This window comes from Athene cunicularia (genome assembly GCF_003259725.1).
Source record: "Athene cunicularia isolate RWA chromosome 6 unlocalized genomic scaffold, athCun1 chr6_part2, whole genome shotgun sequence".
NCBI classification, from domain to species: Eukaryota; Metazoa; Chordata; class Aves; order Strigiformes; family Strigidae; genus Athene; species Athene cunicularia.
In genome coordinates, this window is record NW_020799106.1 from 7,118,127 (window position 1) to 7,140,661 (window position 22,535).

The following is a 22,535-nucleotide window of genomic DNA, read 5'->3' on the forward strand; positions in this document are numbered from 1 at the left end:
CCCCCCCCCCAGTGTCAGAAATAGGGTTACAACCCAGACCCACCAAGCTGGTCCCTCGCTCCTGGGTTAACCCAAGTAGTCTGTCTGTCCCTGGGACATACCTCACCAAAGCAGCATCCAGGACCCTGCCTCCCAGCTTGCAAAGCTCCAGCAACGCTTTGGGAAGCCAGCCCTTGACACGGAGGCTTTCAGGAAGTGCCATGGAAACAGCCAGGAGCTGTTCAGCCCGTAATCAGTCCCATTCTCTCCCTAAACAATAACCACCGCGCCACCAGCAAGAGTTTTACACCCAGCTCTTTGCAGGTCTCCTCCATGCATTGCGTGAAGCAGAATTGTTTGTGACTCGGCATTAGGACTGAAAGGTTTCGCAATGAGATACTGTCAAATTCGATAGAAATAAAGTCCGCTGCCCAAGGAAAGGGTGATGCCACGAACAATGCATTCTGACAAGGCCAAAGGCAAAGAAAACTTTTCAAAGGGGTGAAAGCTTTCAGTCGTAGCAGTAGGCTACAGTAATTAGTGATGCTGAATCAAAAGAGCAAGCAGTACAGTTGAGGAGAAGTTTAGCTAAATATGATTTCCCAGGCATGGGACGTACAAGAACTTATTGCAGGGCTAGCTCCTGCATCCCTGCCAGGATCCCTACCACATCCCCCGTGACTTACCCGATACAATGGTGTAGCCAATGCCCCGGGGACGGCCCTTGTCCTGGTCAATGGCTGTTATCATCCGCACGGTGGTACCCTGGGGGGGGAGAGGAGACACATGTTACAGCCACCTCTGCTGAGTGCTGCGGGGGCTCCTGGGGTGCCCTGCCAAGGCCTTGCACTTCTTACTGTGGCCACATGCTTAGGAAAACCTGTCCAAGGGTAAGGCATGCCCCATCACCTGCTTCTTGGGAGAGTTCAGGCTCACCACTCCTCGCTCAAGTGCAAGCTGCAAAACTCTGCTAACCCTCTGCAGGATGCATCTGGCAATGCTGAGGGCATGACCAGGTGAACACATCCTCTAACCGAACCACCAAGCAGGCTGAGTTGACTGTGCAGTATGTTTGTACCGGGGCAAGTGTCCTTAGGGACTGGAGAGTGCACCACCAGCTTCATGCCTTGGGCTGCTCATCCCATGCCCAGAGGAGGAGGACTTGAAGCAAGGTCAGCGTGGTGAATACAGCTATCAGTGCTTGAGGAAGAAAAGGAAGGAGGAACTGAAGGTGCAGCACTAGCAAAGCCAGGACATGCCTTCTCACAACATCACAGCTGCACAGGTTCTGGCTGGCAGGCAAAAGCACACACTCCTCTGCCACAGAGACTTTCACTCTGCAGTCCCTCAAGAATCAAAGGCAACAATTCCCTCTCACCATGACCTTCAGCACTGGTCACTACACCGGTTCTATCTACCACTGGCTTCCCAGTCCTTTTCTCCCCCTATATTCTTCAAATGAGGCCCCCCATGCAACAATGCTTGTGATGGCCATTGGCATCCAGCTACGTAACTAAGTGAGCTGAAGAGATTTTAATTGAAACCTTGAAGGAGGAGAAGGGTTGGACAGATGCTGAGAACAGGGAATTGCCCACAGGCAGGAGCTTCTGCAGCTGCCACCTCATCCACCTCATCCTCCATCAAATGCAGGACAGACCCGTTTCTTATAGCCCAGATGAAAGGTCCACGAGGCCAAGAGTTTCCAATAAACAATGGAGAAAAGCGGCCCAAAATTCTTGTTTAGATGTTTAAATAAAAAAATCATGTGCTTATGTCAGTTCCATAGGCTGTACTTTCCCCGCCGCACTGCAGTGAGCCCATGTGAATACAAACACACGCACATGCACATAATTAATGTAGTGTGAAAAAATTTACAACTCAGCTGTTCTTAAGGAAATGTCAACAGAGGCGTTTGCATATCTAACGAGGGAGCACAGTGGGATGGCAGTGTTGCGTTTGCCCTGCAATCCATCAGCTGAAGGCCAAAGGAAAAGCTGCTGTAGAAACGTCACCAGTGGAAAGCAGAGACTTGCCATCCTTCCGGCTTTCAGAGCCATGCCCCCGCGGGCTCAGTGGAGATGCTTTGCTGCTGCTGGCCATAAAGAAAGCTCCCGGGCCAGGCAGACTGCCCATTCTCTGATCTCTGAGGGCATTTCAATGGACTCCTTAAGTAAATCCACGTTATTAACCGAGAACATTAGCCATAAATCCCAGGTCACTGGCCTTTGAGCAGCACTCGGCTGGTGAGGCTCAGCGGCCACCAGAGAGCCTCTAAATCACCAACAATAACCGTGCTTTCCAAAGGAGCAAGAATAGATAAAAAGCACAAGAGAAGTGGGAAAGGAGCAGGTGGGAAAGCAGAACAAGGGATGTGGAAAGGAGGGAAAGGCAAAATGGAGAAAAAAAAAAATAGAGGCATGCAATCCAGCATGCTCTGCCCCAGCATACTCTGCTTTAATCTGCCATCCTCACGGGGCAGGTGTGAGCCCTCTGCTCCCTGGCAAAATGAGAGCTCCTCCATAACAGGGGTGGTGGGTGAAGGCACTTGGTTGATCTGACAGCTCGCTCACCGCCTGTCAAAAAGCGAGGGAGTGGCGCAGAATGATAAGTGTCGCCTGCCGTGTGGCACATTTCAAAAGAAAGGCAGCTGCGAGAGAAGGCAGGGCTCCCATGATGGCCGAAGAATAGCAATTGGCCCGCCGACGCTGCGGCCGCTTTATCTGCAGGAAAGGTCCCTCCCGTAGGAGCCAAGGGGAAGAGCTGTTGGGAGAGATAAAAGGATGAGCACAGATGTTGCAGCAGGGAAAGTTTGGGAGGAGAGGAGGGGGAGTCTCATATAGATATCTCAGCAGCATGTGCCATAGGGACGTCCATAGGAAAGAAATTATCCAGATATCTGATCACAAGAATGAGGGCTGCCAGAGAGCATGCTAAGGTTCACCTGGTCCTTGACAAGCCCATGATGATGGCTTTTACGCTGCTGGTTTTTTGAGACTGAGTCTCCCCCTGTTGTCCCTGAAGCCTTGTGTGTCTCCTCCTTTTCCATCAACCCCCACACCAAACCCTCCTGGTATGAGAGACAAACTTCACCAGTGTCCAAGAAACACACCCCGGAGTGGAGCCGAGCTCCCTACCATTTGTGGATGCCATCTCCTGGAATCACAGCAAGGGCAAGGACCTGGGCACCTCTTTTCATCCCACCTGGTTTCCATCCATCCTACCAGCTCCCTCACAAGAGGGACATCCACAAGTCTAGCATCCAACATCCACAAGTCTAGCAGATCCCAGCTTCTGGGAATGGACAATCCCTCCCTGAGCATCCACACAGGGTTTAAGGATCAATCTTGATCCTTCCGGGAAAGAGGCTGAAGAAGTGCCACAGGATAGACATAATGTTTATCCATGTCACTAGGGGCAGTTATGGGTTTTGTGGTGAGTGGTAACAGCTGATGAAGACAGCCTCGGAACATGATCACTAAGAATGGTCAACAGGAAGGATTATTCCCATTTAGCATGTGTTGGAGTGAAATGATGTGATGCAAAACATGATGCTACACACAGGCTATGCTCATCTCTTAGTACCTGTGATAACCAAGAAGCACCTTACACACCACACCAGCAGAGATAACTAACCAGAGAGGAGAGACTAGAAATGGGAAAACAACAAAAAAAACCCAAATCCTTGGTCATGGCGATACCACGATGGCAAAGATTGACCTCTCACCAACCATATCTCAACAATTTCCAATTCCTCCTCTAAAATCCTAATGGACCACAACACTAATCCTTTCTCTATCCAGGTCTTGGCACAGCAAAACCAAAAGATGCTGTGCCCTGGCTCCCTGAGGCAGCCAAGTGCACCCCTGAATTGGAGGGGACTCTCCCACTGTCTCTAGCCAAACACAGCTGGCAAGGCTTCCCCTTTTTCATGCAAACCCCAAATTGACTTCTAGCTCCAGCAGCTCTGCCCAGGGCTCACCCCGGGTATTTGTGGCATGAATCTGTCACTCTTAGAAACTCCCAAATATTTCTGACGTTTCTTAAAACAAGTAACAACTCACCTGCCTGCCACAGACAACGGTGGCTGCAAGGAAAGGACTTGGCTGGTGGGTATAGGCCAGAGCACAAGAACAGAATAACTCTCTCCCTCTAGGGAAGGAGGAAGAAGGTTTAGAAAAGTAATAATCTGGAAAAGCCTATGCTTAAAAAAAAGGCAAAGAAAATAAAGAATGGCACATTATCCAAACAAAATCTGAGGGTTTTTTGAAGAGGGGCAGGGGTAAATCAATCCTTTTTTAATAAAACCCTGAGCTTTTAATAAAGTGTTCACACTGATGGGCTGGAAATATTGTAAGAAAGAATTAACTTGGAGCTATAGAGACTCTAGGGCAAAAATAGCACTGATTCTACATTATTTCTTCAACTCAAGGAGTTTTTGAGGAGGAGGGGGATGGTTTTGAGGAATTAAAACTGTTTTAATTGTATGTGACATGTATCTGTACCATGCTATTACAAGGGAATACAACTGTTGGTCTTGGGACCAAGTGCCAATGGGGTTTGCTCCCCTTAGCCTTTACATGGCTCCCTGTGGGATGAGCACACTTTCATCGGTCTCAGCTGGTCTCTTAGCAAGTAGATTCCTCCTCTATCACCCCCAAAGTGAAGCTGCGATGCTGCCTGGACCATGCACCATCTGAGGTTCAAAAGCAGGGGCTCACCAGACCAACCGTATCTCTGCAAGGGGAAATGGCCCTGCTCCTCCAGCCTCTATTAACTTGTCTGGAGAACACCAACAATGCTATCCAGTCTACAGACTGTGAGGACGGACACCCAAAAAACCTGAGGATAAAAAATACAATGCCGCCAAGCTTTGACACAGCTGCAGACAGTGTTGGTGCATTCGGGTGCCCTGGGAGAGATGTCTGAGGCACACTGGGATGATAAAGTGTCAGGAAAGAAGATACAGCACCTCCAAGGACAGTAAAGTCTCTCCCCACTGCATCATCTTCCTTTGCCCAATAAGAAATTTCTTTCTTCTCTGTGTCTGAATAAGCATGTGCCTAAAATGCTTCTAGATTATGCTACCAGATTCCATCCTGAGAAAAATAAGAGCTACAATGGCACTTCTCTCCCCTCTCGTGCCCCTCCACCCCTTCTTCTTCTTCTTCTCTTACAGGATTAGGGACTTGAAAGGCAAAGCGCAGCCCAGCGCTGCAGCAGGAGAAGGAGGGGGGAGCACTTCAGAAAGCTGCCACGGCAAAAAAAATCCTATTTCTCACTTCTTAATTCCAGTCAATTCCAGTCAAAGGGCTGATAGAGATCTGTTTGCGGTAATTTGCTGCAGTTTATCCACTCTTTTCACCTTCTATCGGCTCTTCACTGACGGGCTGGCTGACATGCTGTTACTCGAGTGAGGAAATTAAAATTTGATGCAATAATCCCAAATAAGAAGGATTTTATTAGGTAATGTATACACTTTAGATGAGGTATTCTCAGCTGATACACTGATAGAGGAACACAGACATGCTGTGCACCACAGATAAAAAGAGAGGCAAGAGAGACAGAGAGCGGGCACATGGAGCAGCACTGAGTCTCTGCTCCTTAGATTTGGGGCTGGGATGAGATGTCTCAAGCACATTTTGACCTGCTGAGCCTGACAGCAGGGCAAATGTCACCCACAAATGCACTGCAGCCTGTTGGCTTGACCCAGAAGGCTGCAGGAGAGAAATTGGCCAAGCCCAGACTCCTCACACAAATTTGCTGCTGTCCTTTTGGTGACCAAGGGTGGCAGTTCCCACGCTGCAGGTGTGGCTGGCTCCCTCGGGTGGTAGGGCAGAGCTGATGAGAAGATTTCCCATGGAGAGACAAAAACGCACTTGTTAAACCCCAGGCTTGCTCTAGCAACCATGCCCTTATTTCAGTAGTGAAGATTTCTGCCGGGAGGGATGGGACTTTGGGTCCAAACCAGAGTGCAATACCTTTCAAAGTACCACCCACGTTCAGCAGTTGCCTTCTTCACTCTGGCTCTGGTGTCACCAATCTTGGATATCGCAATGCCTTTGGAGAGGTTACATGGGGCCAAGAGAAGTTAAAATCTCTAAACCCACCAGAAAATGGGTAACAGTTTGGTGAGCACTCCTTGATTCATTTCCCCTTGCAGGTTACACAGCGATTATCTGCTGCTTTGCCTACTGCAAACAGTGTATGTTCTGGGAATCACCACGATCCACATCGGTGTATCAACACAAAGAGATTGCTGAGCTCCAACCTTAATATATATCATTAATTTGAGAGGGATTCCCTTTCCTCAATACCAGGTCACTCCACAAAGGTGATGCAGTCTATAATTGTTGATACTCATGGGACTTCCATTTCTATAATTTTATCTAAGGCTTTTCCCCCCTGTTTAAAGGTGATCTAAGTAGTATTTTTTCTTCCCTGCAGCTCATAGTGCCCACTACAGAAATACTCAATCTCAACAGCATTGAAACACATTGAAACTTTCACTTCATTAAAGTAATTCATGAAGCCATTTTTTGGGCCATCTTCAGGCTGGCAGACAGGTAATATGCTGTCTGACTGCAGGATTTGCAACAGTAGGACTCAGCCCTATTGATCCAGGACTCTCCATGCCATCAGAGTCAGCACTTTGCTTCAAAGTGAATAAAAAGGCATAAACTGAAGCAAACTGGAGTTCCCTCTACCACCGGATGAACTGAGCCATCAGATGTTTCAGATCCAGTGCACCAGAGACCTTAAAGGATGCATGTGTAGCATGGATGCCTGCAACACCACGATTTTAGGACAGAAAGCTTTTCCATCTGTATACAAAAACATTTGCCCTATAGACAAAGCGATGGGATGCACAGCTATGCCGTGGGAAGGGGGATGCTGCTGCTGAGGGTCGGTGCTTGGACTGAAGGTCCTTGGGCACTCTTGCTGGGAGCAGAGCTCCCAAAGCCAAAGCTGCCCACCACGCTTCCCACCGTCTGCTGCAGGGAAAAAAAAACCCCAACCCTGCTGTATTTAGAGACCGGGAGACGTTTTCCACAAACAGTGAGTTTGCTGACAAACTGAGTTTCAGAAGAACTAAAATGATTGGATCAATTTGGCAAAACCTGAGGGAAAATGCTCGAAGTGCTGAAATGGCTGATGATTCTGGCATTTTCAAAACTGCCTCATTTCAGAAACGTTTACATTTTTCTTCAACTTTTCTATTAGAAATGGCATGCATATACACCATGGGTAAGAAATAGGGTGGCTGTGTGCTAAGAAAAACAGAAAGCCTTTTTTAAATTTAAGAAAAAAATCTTTAGGAAAACTTTATTTAGGTTTCAGTCTTCCTAAACCTTCTTGCTTAGGCTCCCTTTTTTTTAAAAAAAAGGGCAAAATATTTTGGAGCTGGCTTGAAACACGTTGTTTCAGAAAGAAAAAGGTCTGTCTCTCTTTGGATGCCATTTGGATCTCACAATTCAGAGCATTTGCCCTTCAGCATGGAAACAGGGCTCCTCTTTGCACCCAAGGCACAAACGTCACGGCAGAACAATACAAACCTGTGACGGATGGAAGGAAGGACAAATATCTCTGCAAACAGAATGTTTTCCTCCAGCTCTTTCGGGACACCTTGTGCTTTCTGTCCCATACCCTGCTCCATCCTCCCTTGGCCCCCAGTGCAACACCGCGGTCACGCATGTAGGAGTGAAGCAGCAGCCCTTACCGGAGGTGAGTTCTCATAGATGTTTGTGCTGTAGGGCAGGTTGATGAAGATGGGGTCCATGTCCTGTACGTCCGTGATGGTGATTGCCAGATTGGCCAGAGTACTCAGTGGTTTGTTTTTATCTTGGTCCTTGAAAAAACAAGGTGGGGGGGGGGGAGAGAAAGAATTTCTATCAGAAAAATAGAATTATTCAACAGTATTCTGTCACAGTTGTAGCTGGGTCAAAATTTCTGAATAGCCCAGGTAATCATCTCTTTTTCAAGCTACCTGCTGCAATTATTGTCCACTATACCTCCCTCTAAGCTGAAATACAATACGCATTTGATTTCAGCATTAGCCCTTTAAAATAGAGCAAGCACCAATTTAGTTTTCATCAGGCTTTGGGTGGAAAAGAAACAACACTGTTCAACATATATTTCAAAATATACATTCCCTCCTAATGCAGATACACCCTAGGGCACCTCCGCTCCGTGAGACCCAGGTGTGGTTGCCAGCAGCCTTTCATACCAGCACATCACAGCAGAGCATCTCATACCCCCCAGCGCTGGTGCTTCTGCACAGCTTGGGCTCCGTCGGCTGGAACACGACAAAGCCCACCAGCTCCCTTGCATTTCCACTGCTCTTCGTAACCCTGTGGGCTGCATTGCAGTCACAGCTTTATTCTCTTCTGTATTTGCTGCTCTGGGCTTTGACAGAGGGTTTCATAAGACACCTCAGCTCTCGCACAAAAGGCAGAGTGGAAACCTGAACCGCAAGATATGTCCTCGCAGTAGAAACCTCCTTTCTACTGGGCTAATGGTTCTGGCTCTGATAAAGCACAAACCTCTCCTTCCCCACCTTGCATGGGGACTGGCAGGACTGGGATAACCAGGAGCTGCCTTTTGATGCAAGCTAAGCTGCTTCCACAGCTGCAGGGAGGTGGGGAGCCATCCCTCCCTGCTCTGCAAAGCAGATCACAAGCACGGAGCAATCTTACAACGAGCTGCGGTGACACTTGAACATACCAATGCTGCGAGCAGGAACATCATCTCCCTTACACCCCATCACGACAGAGCCACAAACAATTTCCCAGAGCAAGGCCCTTGTCCAGCAGCCAATGCAACGGCAGTATGCGCTGCCACCGGCTTGTCCTGGCAGTGCCCTGCTGCCACTTCTTTCTCTTGCTGGAGCCACGTCCCATGGGTACTCAGAAGCGACCCCAATGCCCACAGCCCTTTGCTAGAAGGGCAAGAGCAAAGCAGATAACACTCAAAGGGAAGGAAATAAATCTCTCCTTACACCTTAATCAAGCACCATGGTGAAAGGCAACCATTAGAGGTTACTGCACACTTCTGCAAAATGGTTCTGAACAGTGGCAAGGACTGATTGCCAGAAGATTAATGTTAATTTAAACCGTATTCAACAACACAGCTTGTACATTATCCTCTTAACCTGCAGGCCTCAGCATTTATGGCCTGGATGGATGCGTATTTCTGACTCGCACTCTGCCGTTAGCATTATCAGGTTGAAGTCTTTTGTTTCTTCAGACAATGTTTTTATCCCCTCCTCTTCACCTCTTAAATTTTGGTTAAAGTATTACAGATAGCAGTGAAAAAGCAAGCACGGTTCAAGTTTCCTCACCTACCGTCTCTCATGCTGCCCTTTCCAGTCTTTTTCTGCCCTTGCTGCTTACATCCCTGGGATCAAATGGCTCCTGCCTTGAACAGAGGCTCCATGGCTCTTCTTGCAGCCCTTGTGGCCACCCTGAATTCACCATCACCCCAGTTCCCACTCTGGACCATGCAAACTCTTCATCAGACAGGCAAGAGACTGCATTTGCCCTCCCAGCTCCTGCTATGGTGGTGCAACTCTAATCCTTCTTCCTGGGCTGAGCTTTGCCCTGGCGCTTCTCGTTGCCTTTCTGCTAGAAATTACCAGCGTCCTGCAGCCGAGCTGAGGAGATATTCCCACAGCTGCAATCAAGCCCAGTTCACAGACTTAATATTTAAGTCTTTGAACTCCCTGAGCTGGAAATCACTAGATGCCAGGAGCGTATTAGGTAGCAAGTACCAGACACAGCCCTGTTTTATTTTTGCTGGCAACTTCACCTGGGATATGGGGCTAGATGGAGCTGGATGGTGGCATCCTTGTGTCCTTGAGGAAGCCAGAATCAGACATGGGAAAGAAAGGCACATTTCCTTCAGGGCTTGTGTTTGGTCCCATGTTTTGTAACCCACTATAGATAGTTCCATAGCATGTCCTGGGGAAGTGTGTTGGTGACAGAGACCAACAAGGAAACAAAAAATGGTGAGGGCTTCTTATTGCTGGATTATTTAAAATAAGATGAGGTATGTTTCAGAAAAAATAAGCTTCTAGGGAAAATTCCACAGCCTTGAACAAGTAGGGACCGGGCTGAAAGACTGAGCTGCTTGCCTGGGGCCCTGTAGTCTGCGAATGCCCAGCCTCTGTGGCTGCAGAGAGCAAAGCAGCCCTATGCAGGCCACCCTCATGACATTTGTGGTTCTGCATCAAGGCAATGATCTTGATTAAATCACATGCTTCAAGAGTTCTAACTGGCTGGCCTGGAGGGGCCAGGAAGGGTTTTCCTCCCCCTCTCCTGAATGCAGAGTTGGTCAGATGTATTGTAGGGCTGAATCTCACCTTCCTCAGTTGCATCTGAGATGGGAAAGAAGGCATCGCGCAGAGCGCCTACTTGTGAGGTGCTCCTCATTCACGTGTTCCCTACCAAGCTCTTGCTAGATTTGACACCAGGAAAGAAGTTTCCCATTCAGGTGGGGCATAAAATTGCCATGGTGGCCACCTGGCTATACATCCCATAGGGGTCCCCTCCCAGGACAGTGGTATTGACTGTAACTAGGACCTTGCTTTCTCCTCTGTCCACCAACATTTTAACTCTTGATATCTGAACTCAGCTTGTGCCGAGTGAGACTCAGGGGACTGAATACAGGCAATAGCCTGTAATAAGCCATGGTGCACAAGGAATGAGACCACAGGATTTAATGGTCTGTATGCCCTGTACTGGCTTTCTTCATCAAGGGAGCTGCTCGCCTTTATGCAGAAGCCCTGACATGTGCGAGATGCTTTTGGAGAGGTGCAGCTGTGCTTCATGATTTGAAACTACCCAGGCACCACATTGCTATAATGCTTTTCTAAGTGGAAAATGCTGGATGTGCCTGAGAAGATGCCAGACGAGGGCAATAAAATAAGCAAGCAGCAGCTCCTTCCCCATTGCAGTCCCTCCAGAATACGCGTCCTCCCCTGGAGCAGCCCGGATAAGACTCACCGTTGCGTTGACCTGGAGCTGGTATGCCTGAGTCACTTCATAGTCCAGCTCCCGTATCACTGACACGATGCCACGGCCACTGTCGATAGCAAAGAAATTGGAAGGAGGCTGGAAGGAGTAAAGCACGCTGCCTCCTGCCCCCTGGTCTGGATCTGTAGCGTTCACTATGAAAATCGGCGTGCCCACTGGGGTATTCTGGAAATAAAAAAAAATAATATACTGGTAAAATTGTGCATCAGCCTATTTTCCCATCAAACACACATCAGCAATTTCCTTTGCCCAGCAGAAGGAATATCTAGAGTCCCAAGATCTTCAGTCCTATATTTTCAGGACATTTATAAGTTATACAGCTGTTTTCTTTATTACAGTATTGCACCAGCTATAATAGTTGTTACACACTTATAATAATAGTTATACAGCTGTGGTCAAGATGGCACTCTATCACAAACCCTTATTTTCCCAGACATCACAACTTTCCAGAAAAATTACTGTCTTTGCTGAAACTTGTTTTCTGCCCAAAGGCACTTTTATTTTCAAAGCTGATTCCCTCTCCATTTTCACCATAAGGCATTAAATGTAAGAGAGCCTCAAAAACCCATGCATTAAATGCAACACAGAACTTTACATAAAATTCAAAGTTATAGTTTCCACAGCAACTACAACCTGGCCCGATTAATGCAGGCATTAACAGTTAAATCGTCATAAATCTGGAACTAATCTACATGCATAAAATATGCAGCTGAGTGCACAAAATCAGCAATGGCAAATGCAGTTTGGCACTTCTTATTGTTTAACTTCACAGCAGGGAGAACAATTATCCATTTTTGGTGGAACAGCTGCATGTTCCTATGCAAATCTTAAATGCATATTCTTGTCTCTCTAAAGGCAGAAGCACAGACCGCAAGCAAAAAGGCTTTGCTGGGGATCCGGACTGCAGGTATGCACAGATCATGACCGCTTAGGCAAGTCCATATGTTTGTAACACGTTCACAGCCACCTTAAGGGTTGACAAAGAGCTTAATCTTGAAAGGGAGACAGCAAAGGTCAGAAGCGAGATGTGACAGCGGCTGGTTATGGCCAGTTGGGATAATACGGATTATTTCTGCCAGCCTCTTCCCAAGCCTCCGCGTTTTATTGTGAACTTCATTCGTATTAAGTTATTCGTCCTCAGTTCATAGAAAAGGATCATGAAGGGCTGAGAAGGTGGAAAGGAGACTTGAGGAGAGGCAGAGCTTAGTAGATGGGCCACTGCTTCCAAGTGGAGCTCTTCCTATAAATCCTTGGACAAAGCTGAGCAACACACTGAGCCATTTTAAGGTTTTTTGGGAACCACAAAGCCCACAGTGAACCACAGCCAGGGCTTCAGCAAGGCTGTCCCAGGCCACTACCTCCACTGGAAAGCACAAGAAACCAGAGCTCCATGCTTAGAGATGTGATTTCACCAGTTTAATACTGGGTGATGGCACGAGAAAAGAACCAAAACATCTGAATTTCCCCGGCAAGGCTCAGGCCAGCAGAAACTTGCCTTTGAGACAGGTGGCGCGATTTGCTGCGAGCTTAGTCTGGCAGAGCAGGGAACCCAGGGCACATCTCACAACTTACATGCACAAATCCGAGCCCCGGACATGCGTCGTGCACATCCCTCATACCTCCCTGCCCTCACATCCAGCCACACGGCATTACAGGGATGCTCTGACATCTAAGCTCGCCTCAGGCTCCAGCAGAACTCCACATTCTTTACTTCAGTATCACTTCTGCCGAGGTGTGAGAGGTTGCAGTTCCCACCTAAATTTTTCATTCGCTTTCTTTTTTTTTCTCCCCTCTAAATCAAGCTGCTAAAGAAAGTCTCGCAGGGCATGGCCTGAGGATTATTTTTTAAAGCACCTTCAAGTTTTTTTTGTGATCAGCAGTCATAAAAGCATAAAAGATATAGCTAGAAGGGACCTCAAAAGAAAAACCTGTCCCTGCGCTACGCCTAAATCATTCCCATCCTTAAAGCCTTCTAGTGTTGGAGACACCACATCCTCCCAAGCCCATTTTCCCCAGCAGTTTGCTACCCTTTGCCTTACAACTGCTCATTTTCTGGCATGTTTAACCCATATCTGCCCTGCTGCCACGTAAGCCCTTGACTTTGTGCCGTGCACACAGCACGTTAATCCTGGCTTGCGCGTTTAGACTGCTCAGGAACCAAGACTTTGTCAGCCGGGGAGGCACGTTGAGGTGAAGTCCTTCGTGGGGAGCTGCGGTGGGTGTTTGCTTTCCTAGCACTCCCAAGACACCTCCTTACACAGTTCCAGAGAATGTCCCCATGTCTCTTTGGGCTATCTGCCTTCCCCAAGCCATCATCAGCTGGGAGCATCCCCAGAGCATCCTGCAGCCCTCCCCTCACTGCTGCCAGGGCACTGCTTTGACCGCCGTGGTCCACATGCTCCAACAACTGCCTTCTCAGATTCCTCCCCGAGAGCCACCAGGGTATCAATGTCAGGACAAAGAGCATTACAAATGAACCATTAATAGAGGGAGGAGGGGAGAGACAGCAAGAGAGTAGATGCAGGGTTGCGCGATGAGGTCTGGGGTATATTGTCCCCAAGAGTAATAATATTCATAATGATAAATCTGAACAGGATGAATATGTTTCCTCTTCTTTTTAAGTGCCCCTAGCCACTCCTTTTAACATGCAAATCCGCTCTGGTCACCCGTGATTATGGGACTGCACCAGGCCGGCTGTGAAAGAGGAGAGCTTGATTTCCCCGCATTGTATTTCATACAATAGCCCAAAAGCAGGCTTTGAAGAGAGTTCATCTCCTTGTCCTTCCCAAGGAGAAGCTGCCTGGAGGCTTGCAGAGGTCACCAGCTTTGGTGCTGTCAGCTCCAGCCTTGCAGATACTGCCTGAGCTCTGACTTGGCAATTACTCTATTTTTATCCTTACTTTACAGCTTTGCTGGCCATGTCCCATTACTGGCCAGGGTAGCAAAAGCCACACAAGCAGGGTATCTGCTCTGGACAGAGACCTGGCTGGGCCTGGGAAACAGTCACCAGCATCTACATGAAAGCATCCAAGGGGCTGGGAGGGACCCCAGGACAGAACCTCAGCAGGGGAGAGTGGGCACCTGCAAGCATGACAGTGGGTGCACGAGCAAAGCACAGCGTGGGCGAATTTAGGAGGGGGGCAAAAAGGGCTCCCAGGCAACAGGAGGAGCATCACAGGAGCTTGAAAAAGAACAGCATGGTCGCAGAGGGAGAAATCTCTAATATTGCCTAAAGTGCACATGTCAGTCAGAAAACTTCACGAACAAATTCACTCTCTTATTCCCAAAAGCACACAGGTCAAAGGATACAGACCTACCCAGTGCTCTGGGTAACGCACCTTTTTCCCTAGCTCAAATTCAGGCAAGAAAATCCCCCAAACCTCTGGCAAGGTAAAACCAGATGTGGGGTGCAGACATCCCATATCAACAGTCCTCCAGGAAAAGAGGTCTCATTTTCAGTGTTTATGCCCAGGCAAGACACAGTCAGGACTCAGAAGAATTTCAGACCATCTGCTTTAAAAAGCTGTAAGTATGTCTTTAAAATCCTCTTGCCATTTTTGGGTCAAACAGGCTCAAATATTCCTCAGCAGGAGGCTGACGTCTTTATTTCTCAAAAGATGCGGCCCATCATCTAAACAATGGAGCAAAACATCTGTATAGACAGAACTGGCTGGGCTTGTGTTTGATGGTAAATAACAGGCAGAGAGCACGTCCTGGGAGATGCGATTGGTAAGCCCTGCGCCAGGCCAGCTCAAGACGGGCCATGTTTCTACGTTTTCAGCATTCGGCCCATTTATAGGGCTCTTCTGCAAGTCCCTCATGGCTGTTCTTCCTTAGCAAAGATTAATTGTGCTTAAGTTTAGTTCACTGACAGGCAAAATTAGAAAATTCTATATTTTCCGTCCAGAAAAAAAGAAATGCAGACAGATGACAGCCTACAGGTGCTTGTGGCAAACAGGTGAGTTTTCTACATGTGTTGCCAAATTTTGTCATTTTTTTAAAGCTTTTGACTCTCTCCAGCAGCCAGCGATGAAGCTTCACTCACTACAGAAAAAAAGAACTGGTGACAAAACTGTGTCATATCATTAAATCTTTGTTACGATACCAGCAGATGTGAGACAAAAATAAACATGCAGACAGATGCCTCCTGAGGAGGAGGAGAAGGGCAAATGGGAGTGGGATGCACTCCTGACCTGTCCCCAGCACCCCATCCTTCGTTTGACAGCTCAGCAGGAATGGGTCCAGCACCCAGGTCCCTCTCAGGGAGTTAAAGGGCTGCAACACTGCTGAGCCGTGTGGGCTGGGGATGCTGGGGTGCAAGGTAGGGAGGCCATCTCTCATTTTGCAATAAATGAATAAGAAAGGTTCAAACTGTTGTAAAAGTCTTATAGGAAAAAGCTCTGGGGGTCCTGTTTGCTGGAAGAAAATACTGAATTTTAACGGTGTGTTACACGTGGCTACCCAGAGCACCAGGAACACTAAACCAAAAGCAGTGAGGTACAACAGGTACTCCATTTCAGTGTATCACCAATAGCAAGGATAGACTTGGGTTAAAGTAAGGAATGAACAACTGTAAAATCCCTGTCCAAACACAAAAGGATGTTGCTGCACAAGGCGGAGACAAAGGACAGAACAAGACCTTACCTCTCTCTGCCAACGCAGCATTACAAGGCAATACGTGTGTTCGAGTGACCAGAAAGAAGTTGTGTTTCTATCCAAAAGCTCTCCTGGGTTTGGACCTTGGCCCACTGCACCAGACACCTTCCCTGGCATGGGCTGTCACCTCCTGTGCAACCCTCCAGCAGGAGTGACCAGCCACATGTGTCCTGTGTTAACCCTGTGTTAACCCTGACACACTGACAGCTAGGACACCAAGGCATTATGCCATATTCTCTGCAAAAGGGCAGCTAACGCTGAAGGAAAGGTTATCAGAAAAGGGTCTTTTAAAAATATTTACACCTCACTCCCTGGCTGCACCCATAGTCTTTAATGTCTTATTATGAATCCTGCTATAAAATACATCAGTAATAAAATTTCTGATGGATGCTGCTCCAACGCAAGGCGGCAACACAAGGTGGATTACAACCCGGAGGAGATACAGCCTCCAATGTGCCCTACCAGACAGATTACACGGCCGCAGCTGAACACAAGGGGTACCGGGCAGGACTCCCTAAAAATATCAGAGCACGATCTCCTCCTGTCTGCCACCAAATGTTCCCCAAGGGCTGCAGAGCCCCTCTACCGGGGTGAGGGCTGGCATCGGAGGAGCACCGGGGACCAAAGCATTGGCAGGAGCACACCAGCACAATGAGGACCAGAAACAGGCTGGGTAAGGAGCTCCTGAGGAATAAGACTCCCAAATCAAGGAAAACTTCAGGGTGGGCAGTTTTTACGTCAGATGTAAAGCTATGAGAATGAGCTTGTCTTTCACACAGGGCTAAACCGAAAAGGCTGTTTGCAGAAAAGCCAACGTTTGTGCCATTTCACCAGGCCCACGGCGCCTGCTCTGAGCAAGCACAAAACCCTCTGGCTGTCAGACAGCCATTCACCCTGCTAACGGAGCAGATTTGCACGGTGCCTTTGAGAGCTTTCCACCATAGCAAAACCATTTCACGGGCCACAGGCCACCAACACCTCGAACATGCCTTGATCTATCAGTCTCGTCCAAGTGGCCTGACACCAGGCACCCTGCGGGCAAAGGGCTGGGAGGGGGAATATGTGGTGCTGACTTTTTTACAACAGAGTCAGAGTCGGGTAGAAGTAAAGGTGGGAGATGAAGCAGAGGAGATCTAGAAGTTAGAGATACACCCCTGCTTTAAATGCATCCACTTGTCCAACCCACAGACAGGTTGAGCACTTGAAATGTTTATTCAGGTTGATTTGGGGATGGTCCCTCCAAGCCTGCTCCCCATCTCCAGTGGCTGGCCACGTAGAGGACCTCCATCTGACCTCCCAGGGCAAAGTCACCCAGCAGTGCCCCAACAGAAGCTGGTAGAGATGATTAGGATGCAGATGCGTGCATGCTGTACCAATACAAATAATGTGGAAAAACGGCAGGCAATCTGGCTGAACAGCTGTCTGAAGGTCGATGAGATGAGAGGAGGCAATGCAAACGGACTAGGGGGCATACAGCGATGGGCACGAGGGCTCAAGCAGCAGGCAGCCTACTGAGCTTCACATCAGCACAGAAACAGTCGCGCCAGCCCCATCTCAGGTCCTGCTTTTTTCCCCTCCCCTGCGCTGCCTCTGCATCAAGGCAGGAGCTGACCGCTCCCATCAGGAGATGCTTCGCTGCTTCGCGCTCCCGTTATATCTCAGGTCAACCTATTACTCTTAAATAATTCCCTGCTGCTGTTCCTGGCAGCTCTTTTCCCTCTCCCTGCCTCTTGCCACCACGCAGCAGGGCAGATAAAAGGAGCTCTGTGCTCTGCTAAAAGCCTGCTCAGACATCCCTCTGCTTGGGTCAAAGGTTTTCCCACCAATCCCATCTCATCGCAGGGCAGGAAGGAGGGTCCCATGTCTCCTGTTTGAGGCAGGGCATCTCAGAGGTGCTGTGTAACAGAGCTGACACCGAACCCAAGTGCTCTTCTGCTACAGCTGAAATCCTGTGTCCCTCCTCCCTGGGTTGCCCAGGACAGATTTAAGTCACCTATTCCCTTCTGGGTCTCATTTGCTGCAGGAGATAGCTGCAAAAGCAGAACCAGGACAAGTGCCAGCCCAGTCTCTTCCAGACTCTGCTGAGAGGAAAAAACAGTCCTAAGTTTTGGTTTCCCTCCCCAGGCTCCATCTCAGAAGCGGCCCGACTGCCAGACTGGGTCCCTTGCTCATGTGCCAGCTCTAAATGCTTGCACGGATGTGAGCAGACTTTCAATTCCTGTATTCTTTATTACACTTTTAATTACATTTATTAATTGCATTACTGCTAGTTCGAGCCAAGCAATTTCCAATTTCAAAGTTTGATTTAAAAACCTGATAATTTCCTTTTTTAAATTTTTTTTTTGTTGTTGAAATTCACCCCACCTTTCAATCAGCTCTCGTTAATATGTATCTCTTGTTGCTATCTCTATTAAGTGACCTCCCTCATTATTGGGTGACACTGGCAAACGGCCACCGCAGAGCTATAATTCAATTGAGGGGCTTTTGAAAACACCATAAACACAGCTGGAATAGATGCATTATAGAAGCTGGAGACTGAATTAGCGCCTCGATAACCACACTTGGAGCTGAGAGTGCTTATTCATGGCAGATACAGCCCGACCCAACGCACGGTACTGAAGAAAGGGACATCACAACCAGCAAGCCCACGGGGGAATCTGCCACGCTGGAAGGACAACAGCACTCAGCAGGCAGAAGGCAATCAGCCACAAAAGGGAGAGGATGCTCTGGTATACCACTGGATAAAACTACTTGCTTTTTCCAGCCCAGAGCTGCCCCCTTTCCCACCTAAGATAACTCTGTCCTTGCCAGCACGGGGCCCAGATGTCTGATTTATGGCACGGTGTCCCTGAAAGCCGGGTGCAGGGCAGCTCCACCACCTCTCCTCGTGGCACCCGCCGCTTCTGCAGCGCAGGTCTTGAGAGGCAAGCCCCGGAGAGGCAAGAGAGGGCAGATCGGAGAGAAAGGAAATACTAATAAGGAAACCCACAACATTCCTCCTCTTATTTATAACTCCCCAACCGGCCCTGGCTGCTGTCCCTTCCAGGCAGTGACATGATAAGTGGGACCTGTCACCCCCCTGCTCTCTGCTCCCGGGAGCAGCAGAGTGGCCGCGTGGCTCAAGCACTCGTCCAGAATGGAGTTATATTCAAAAGAGAAAACAAGGAGGAGAACAGCACCACAGAGCAGAGCTTTAATTTGCCGCTTCAGGGGCAAAAGGAACTGCCTGTCCTAGACAGCAGCAAGCACAAGGCCTGGGCTTGCACAGGGGCTGCACCACAACCTCCATCCCCAGTCAAACCACCAGAGCCAGAGGGTTGCTTCTCTCTCCCTTTCCTCCAGACCTTGCCTTCATCTCAGTGCTCAGTCCCTCCCCATCCTGCCAGCCCTGCCCTGCACACCCACCCACCCACCGTGTGTGCCAACAAGTAGGCAGAAAACAGCCAGGTGGGTGAAGCACCAGAAGAAACAGAACAAAGAGAGGGAAGCGAGTTCCACACCAGGTTTCAAGAAGCCACCCCACCTGCTCTGTCACAGGTTATTTAAGCAGACAGCCAGCTTTGTCTGTCGAAGCTCATTTCCCTTGACATCCCCTATTTCGAAGTGGCTCAAGCTATTACACTGTGCCCTGAGTTTGCGTTTGCTGCCCCGGATCTCTAGAGACCATGAACGGCTTCTCACAGCTCCACGAGAAGTAATGAAGAGGAACAAAGATAATGCCAGCGGGCTTACATACTCTGTGCAAGGGAATCTTTGTGGAAACCTTTCCAGCAACCAAAAAGCCACTGATATGGACTGCTATGAACATACAGCTACAGGAGAATCAAGGTGTCAGCACAGAAACACAGTCTCAGAGATCAGAAAAGCTTGGGTGGGGCTGATTCCTCATCTTCGGAAGAGAGGTGGGGAGAGCTCTCGCAGGGACAAAGCAGTCCACCTTTGTGTTTTCAGCCTCTTCCAGCAAGACACATCTCAGTCAGCAGGTCTGATAACTCCCGCCAAAGAGCGTTAAAGGTGATGGCCAAGGCGCTCACTGAACCATTCCTGATGATTTTCAGCAGCCCTGCGAACGCCGAGGACCGGCGGCGGAGTGAGCGCAGCAACCAACGTGCTGTCAGGATTTCTTTAATGGGAGTGACTTCAGACCTCTCAGCTACATCAACTCCAAGTGAAATAACTAAACCCTCGGCGTAGCTCTTGACTAATAGAGAATTAAAGGGAAGTAGCAGCATTAACACCTCTCACAAGACTGACAGACAATAGATCCTGCTCTATTCTCTCTCTCGTCTTTCTACCAGAGAACAATCTTGGTCACAAACAGCGACAGACTCAAAGTCACATACATCATCTTTTCTAAGCCAGATGACTTGGTGCTCTGTGAGATTAACACAGAATATTTCAGAATCAACACAGACAGCTAGCATGTAGCCCTCAAAACACAATTGTAAACAAGGAATATTATCAGGCAAGCATATTTTTAATGGATTCCTGCTGGGAACTTGCAGGTCTTTGCCCATTATTTGACGTTTTTACCTGGAAGAGTGAAAGCAGAGAGACTGGGAGATGGTAAACAAAGGGTGCACACTATCGACATTGAGCAAATTGCTAGCAACTGGTTTGAACCAATACATATATTTCTTTTATATATATATATATATTTATATATATATTTTTATATATATATACATATATATTTATATGTAAATGCAAAGTCCTATAGCTGATCCAAAAAAATATATCTCTCCTAGGAATGGGGATCAGCAGATTGTTTCCTACTGCCCTAGGAGAGGAGAGGAGAGAAGAGCAGTGAAACAACCACCACCTTCACTAACTCAGCTCCCACAGCCAAATCCCACCAGAGAAGCCACGTTTCTCTCCCATTTCTGCCCATTATCCATCTCCAGCCTTTGAGGAGCAGGACAGGGCTGGAGAAGGGGCTGGGAGGCAGCTCACACTGCCCTCCTGGGCTGCGTAATGTCAGTCCTGATTTCGGATACAGCAGATGGGAACCCAAGATGGTCTAACAAGACATTTGAAAGTCAGAGGCAAATGCCGAGAATGTGAAAACCTGTCAGTCAGAGAGCTCCTGGCTTCAACAGCACTGTTTCGCTCCTGCTGGTGTGATTTTCCTGCTGGAAGAAGGCGTTTGGAGCAAGGGCATGCACTGCAGATGGCCCGGCACCCCTTCGGCTGTAATCTTGCTGGAGATGGTGGGCATGGACCAGGTGGATCCAGGTGGTCACAGTCAAGGTCTCCACTCCTGTCTCAGCTCTCAGCACTGGCAGAGGCAGATTTTGTCCAGTGAGGCAAAGGCAGCCCCGATCCGCAGCAGCCAGTGAGATTTTCCACTAACCCTCCCCTCAATATTAAAATTCAGTAGCAAAGTCAAATCACCAGTGTGATTTACTGCTACCAGCCAACATACATTGTGGGAGGAGAGGAGAAATCCCTCTTTTGATTTCTGCTCAGGGGTGATACCATAAACTGGACAGATCCTATTTTTTATATCCCATTTTATTTGCAGTTACCACTAACTTTTGCTTTCTAAGCCCAGGGAGAGGTCAAGAAGGTGGGTTAAGTCAACGCGCCAGCCTTTAAGTCTGGAATGAAGGATGTCTGGAAGCAGCACACTGACCTCCAGCAGCTGCCTGTGCCAGCAGGCTGCCATGCCTGAGCCCAGGCAGTAACGAGGGTTACTCTTAACAGGAGCCTGTCCACATCGCTATCTCTGGGTAACCCTTGTCGAAAGAGGCACGAACTGGCACCCCTGAGGCAGCCCACTGGGTGATGCTCCGGATTGCAAATGACTTCCATTAAGGCAGAGCGTTAATACAATGCATTACAAATGAAACCCTAATGACAGGACACTGGCAGTATTGCTTCTACTTGATATTAATTGGGTGACACTTTCTTTTAATGGTACATTAATTAATGAGGAATATCAACGGTAGTCCACGACACCCGCATTAATACAAATGAATTCATTATCATCGGTGTTATTACAAGAAATGACAAATAAATCTGTAACAGTGGGGCCCTTCAAATAATAGCCACGAATCATTAGGTATTGCGTTCATTTATACAGCGTACTGCAAATATATACATGCAATCTGTGGATGCTTATCTATTCACACGTCCCTCTCCATGCCAGCCCAGTATCTGTTCCTCCCTCTCTCTCGAGCTGTCCTGAACCACCTCGCAGGAGGACCCAGTGGCCAGCCCAGCTGGCCAAGAAGAGACTGGGACTTGCTTTCACATCAACTCACTGCCAGGACTTCTCGCTAGCTCCTTCTCTTATCTCACACACACCGAACAACCATCTTGGGTCTTCAGAAGGCCCTCTGATCTAGCACAGGTATTCCTGTAAAGAGGATCACCTTCCTTCCCTCTATCTCTTGAGCTACCATTTTAGCCAGGCAGATAGACACCTGCCTGCTTTACCATCTTATTTATTTATTTTACTGCTTGTTTATCCCCTGTTCTGGTAGAAAAGCTAAAAGCGCCTTTCACAGCACAGAGTGCCTCACTTCTGACCATAGGTGGAGCAAGTAATTTGTCATCAGAAAAGTAGGGGGAAAAAAAAAACATCTTTCTTTGAAGTCTGGGATTTGTAGGTCCCAAAGATCCATCAAAAAAGAAACTCCTGCGAGAGCCTCTGCAGCAGCCTGGGAGCAGGTATCACTCTCCACACAAGCGAAAGCAAAATCCATACAGCTGTACTGACTCAAAAAATATTTTCCTGTCTTCCCACAGATGGCTTTATTAGCAAAGGGAGGATCGATAACAGTTCGGCTCAGGTCTCCTCGTTGGGCTTTGCTCCTGCCGAAATGCTCACGCTAAAAGAAGCAAACTCCAGCATGAAGCGTTTCT

The 22,535-nt window shown here is 48.2% G+C and overlaps 1 protein-coding gene across 4 annotated transcripts in view; it reads right to left on the bottom strand.

Annotated features, from left to right (window-relative positions):
• The window catches only part of CDH23 (cadherin related 23), a 203,146-nt gene that overhangs the window by 106,160 nt on the left and 74,451 nt on the right, over positions 1-22,535 (bottom strand). For all 4 annotated transcript variants that reach the window (XR_003398737.1, XM_026851852.1, XM_026851851.1 and 1 more), the window contains exons 6-8: positions 10,980-11,174; positions 7,697-7,825; positions 666-744 (exon numbers count right to left, since the gene is read on the bottom strand). Coding sequence is in view for 3 of the 4 variants with exons in the window: in XM_026851852.1 (XP_026707653.1) it covers positions 666-744; positions 7,697-7,825; positions 10,980-11,174 (403 nt within the window). In the remaining variant the exon portion in view is untranslated. The remainder of the gene's footprint in view (positions 1-665; positions 745-7,696; positions 7,826-10,979; positions 11,175-22,535) is intronic.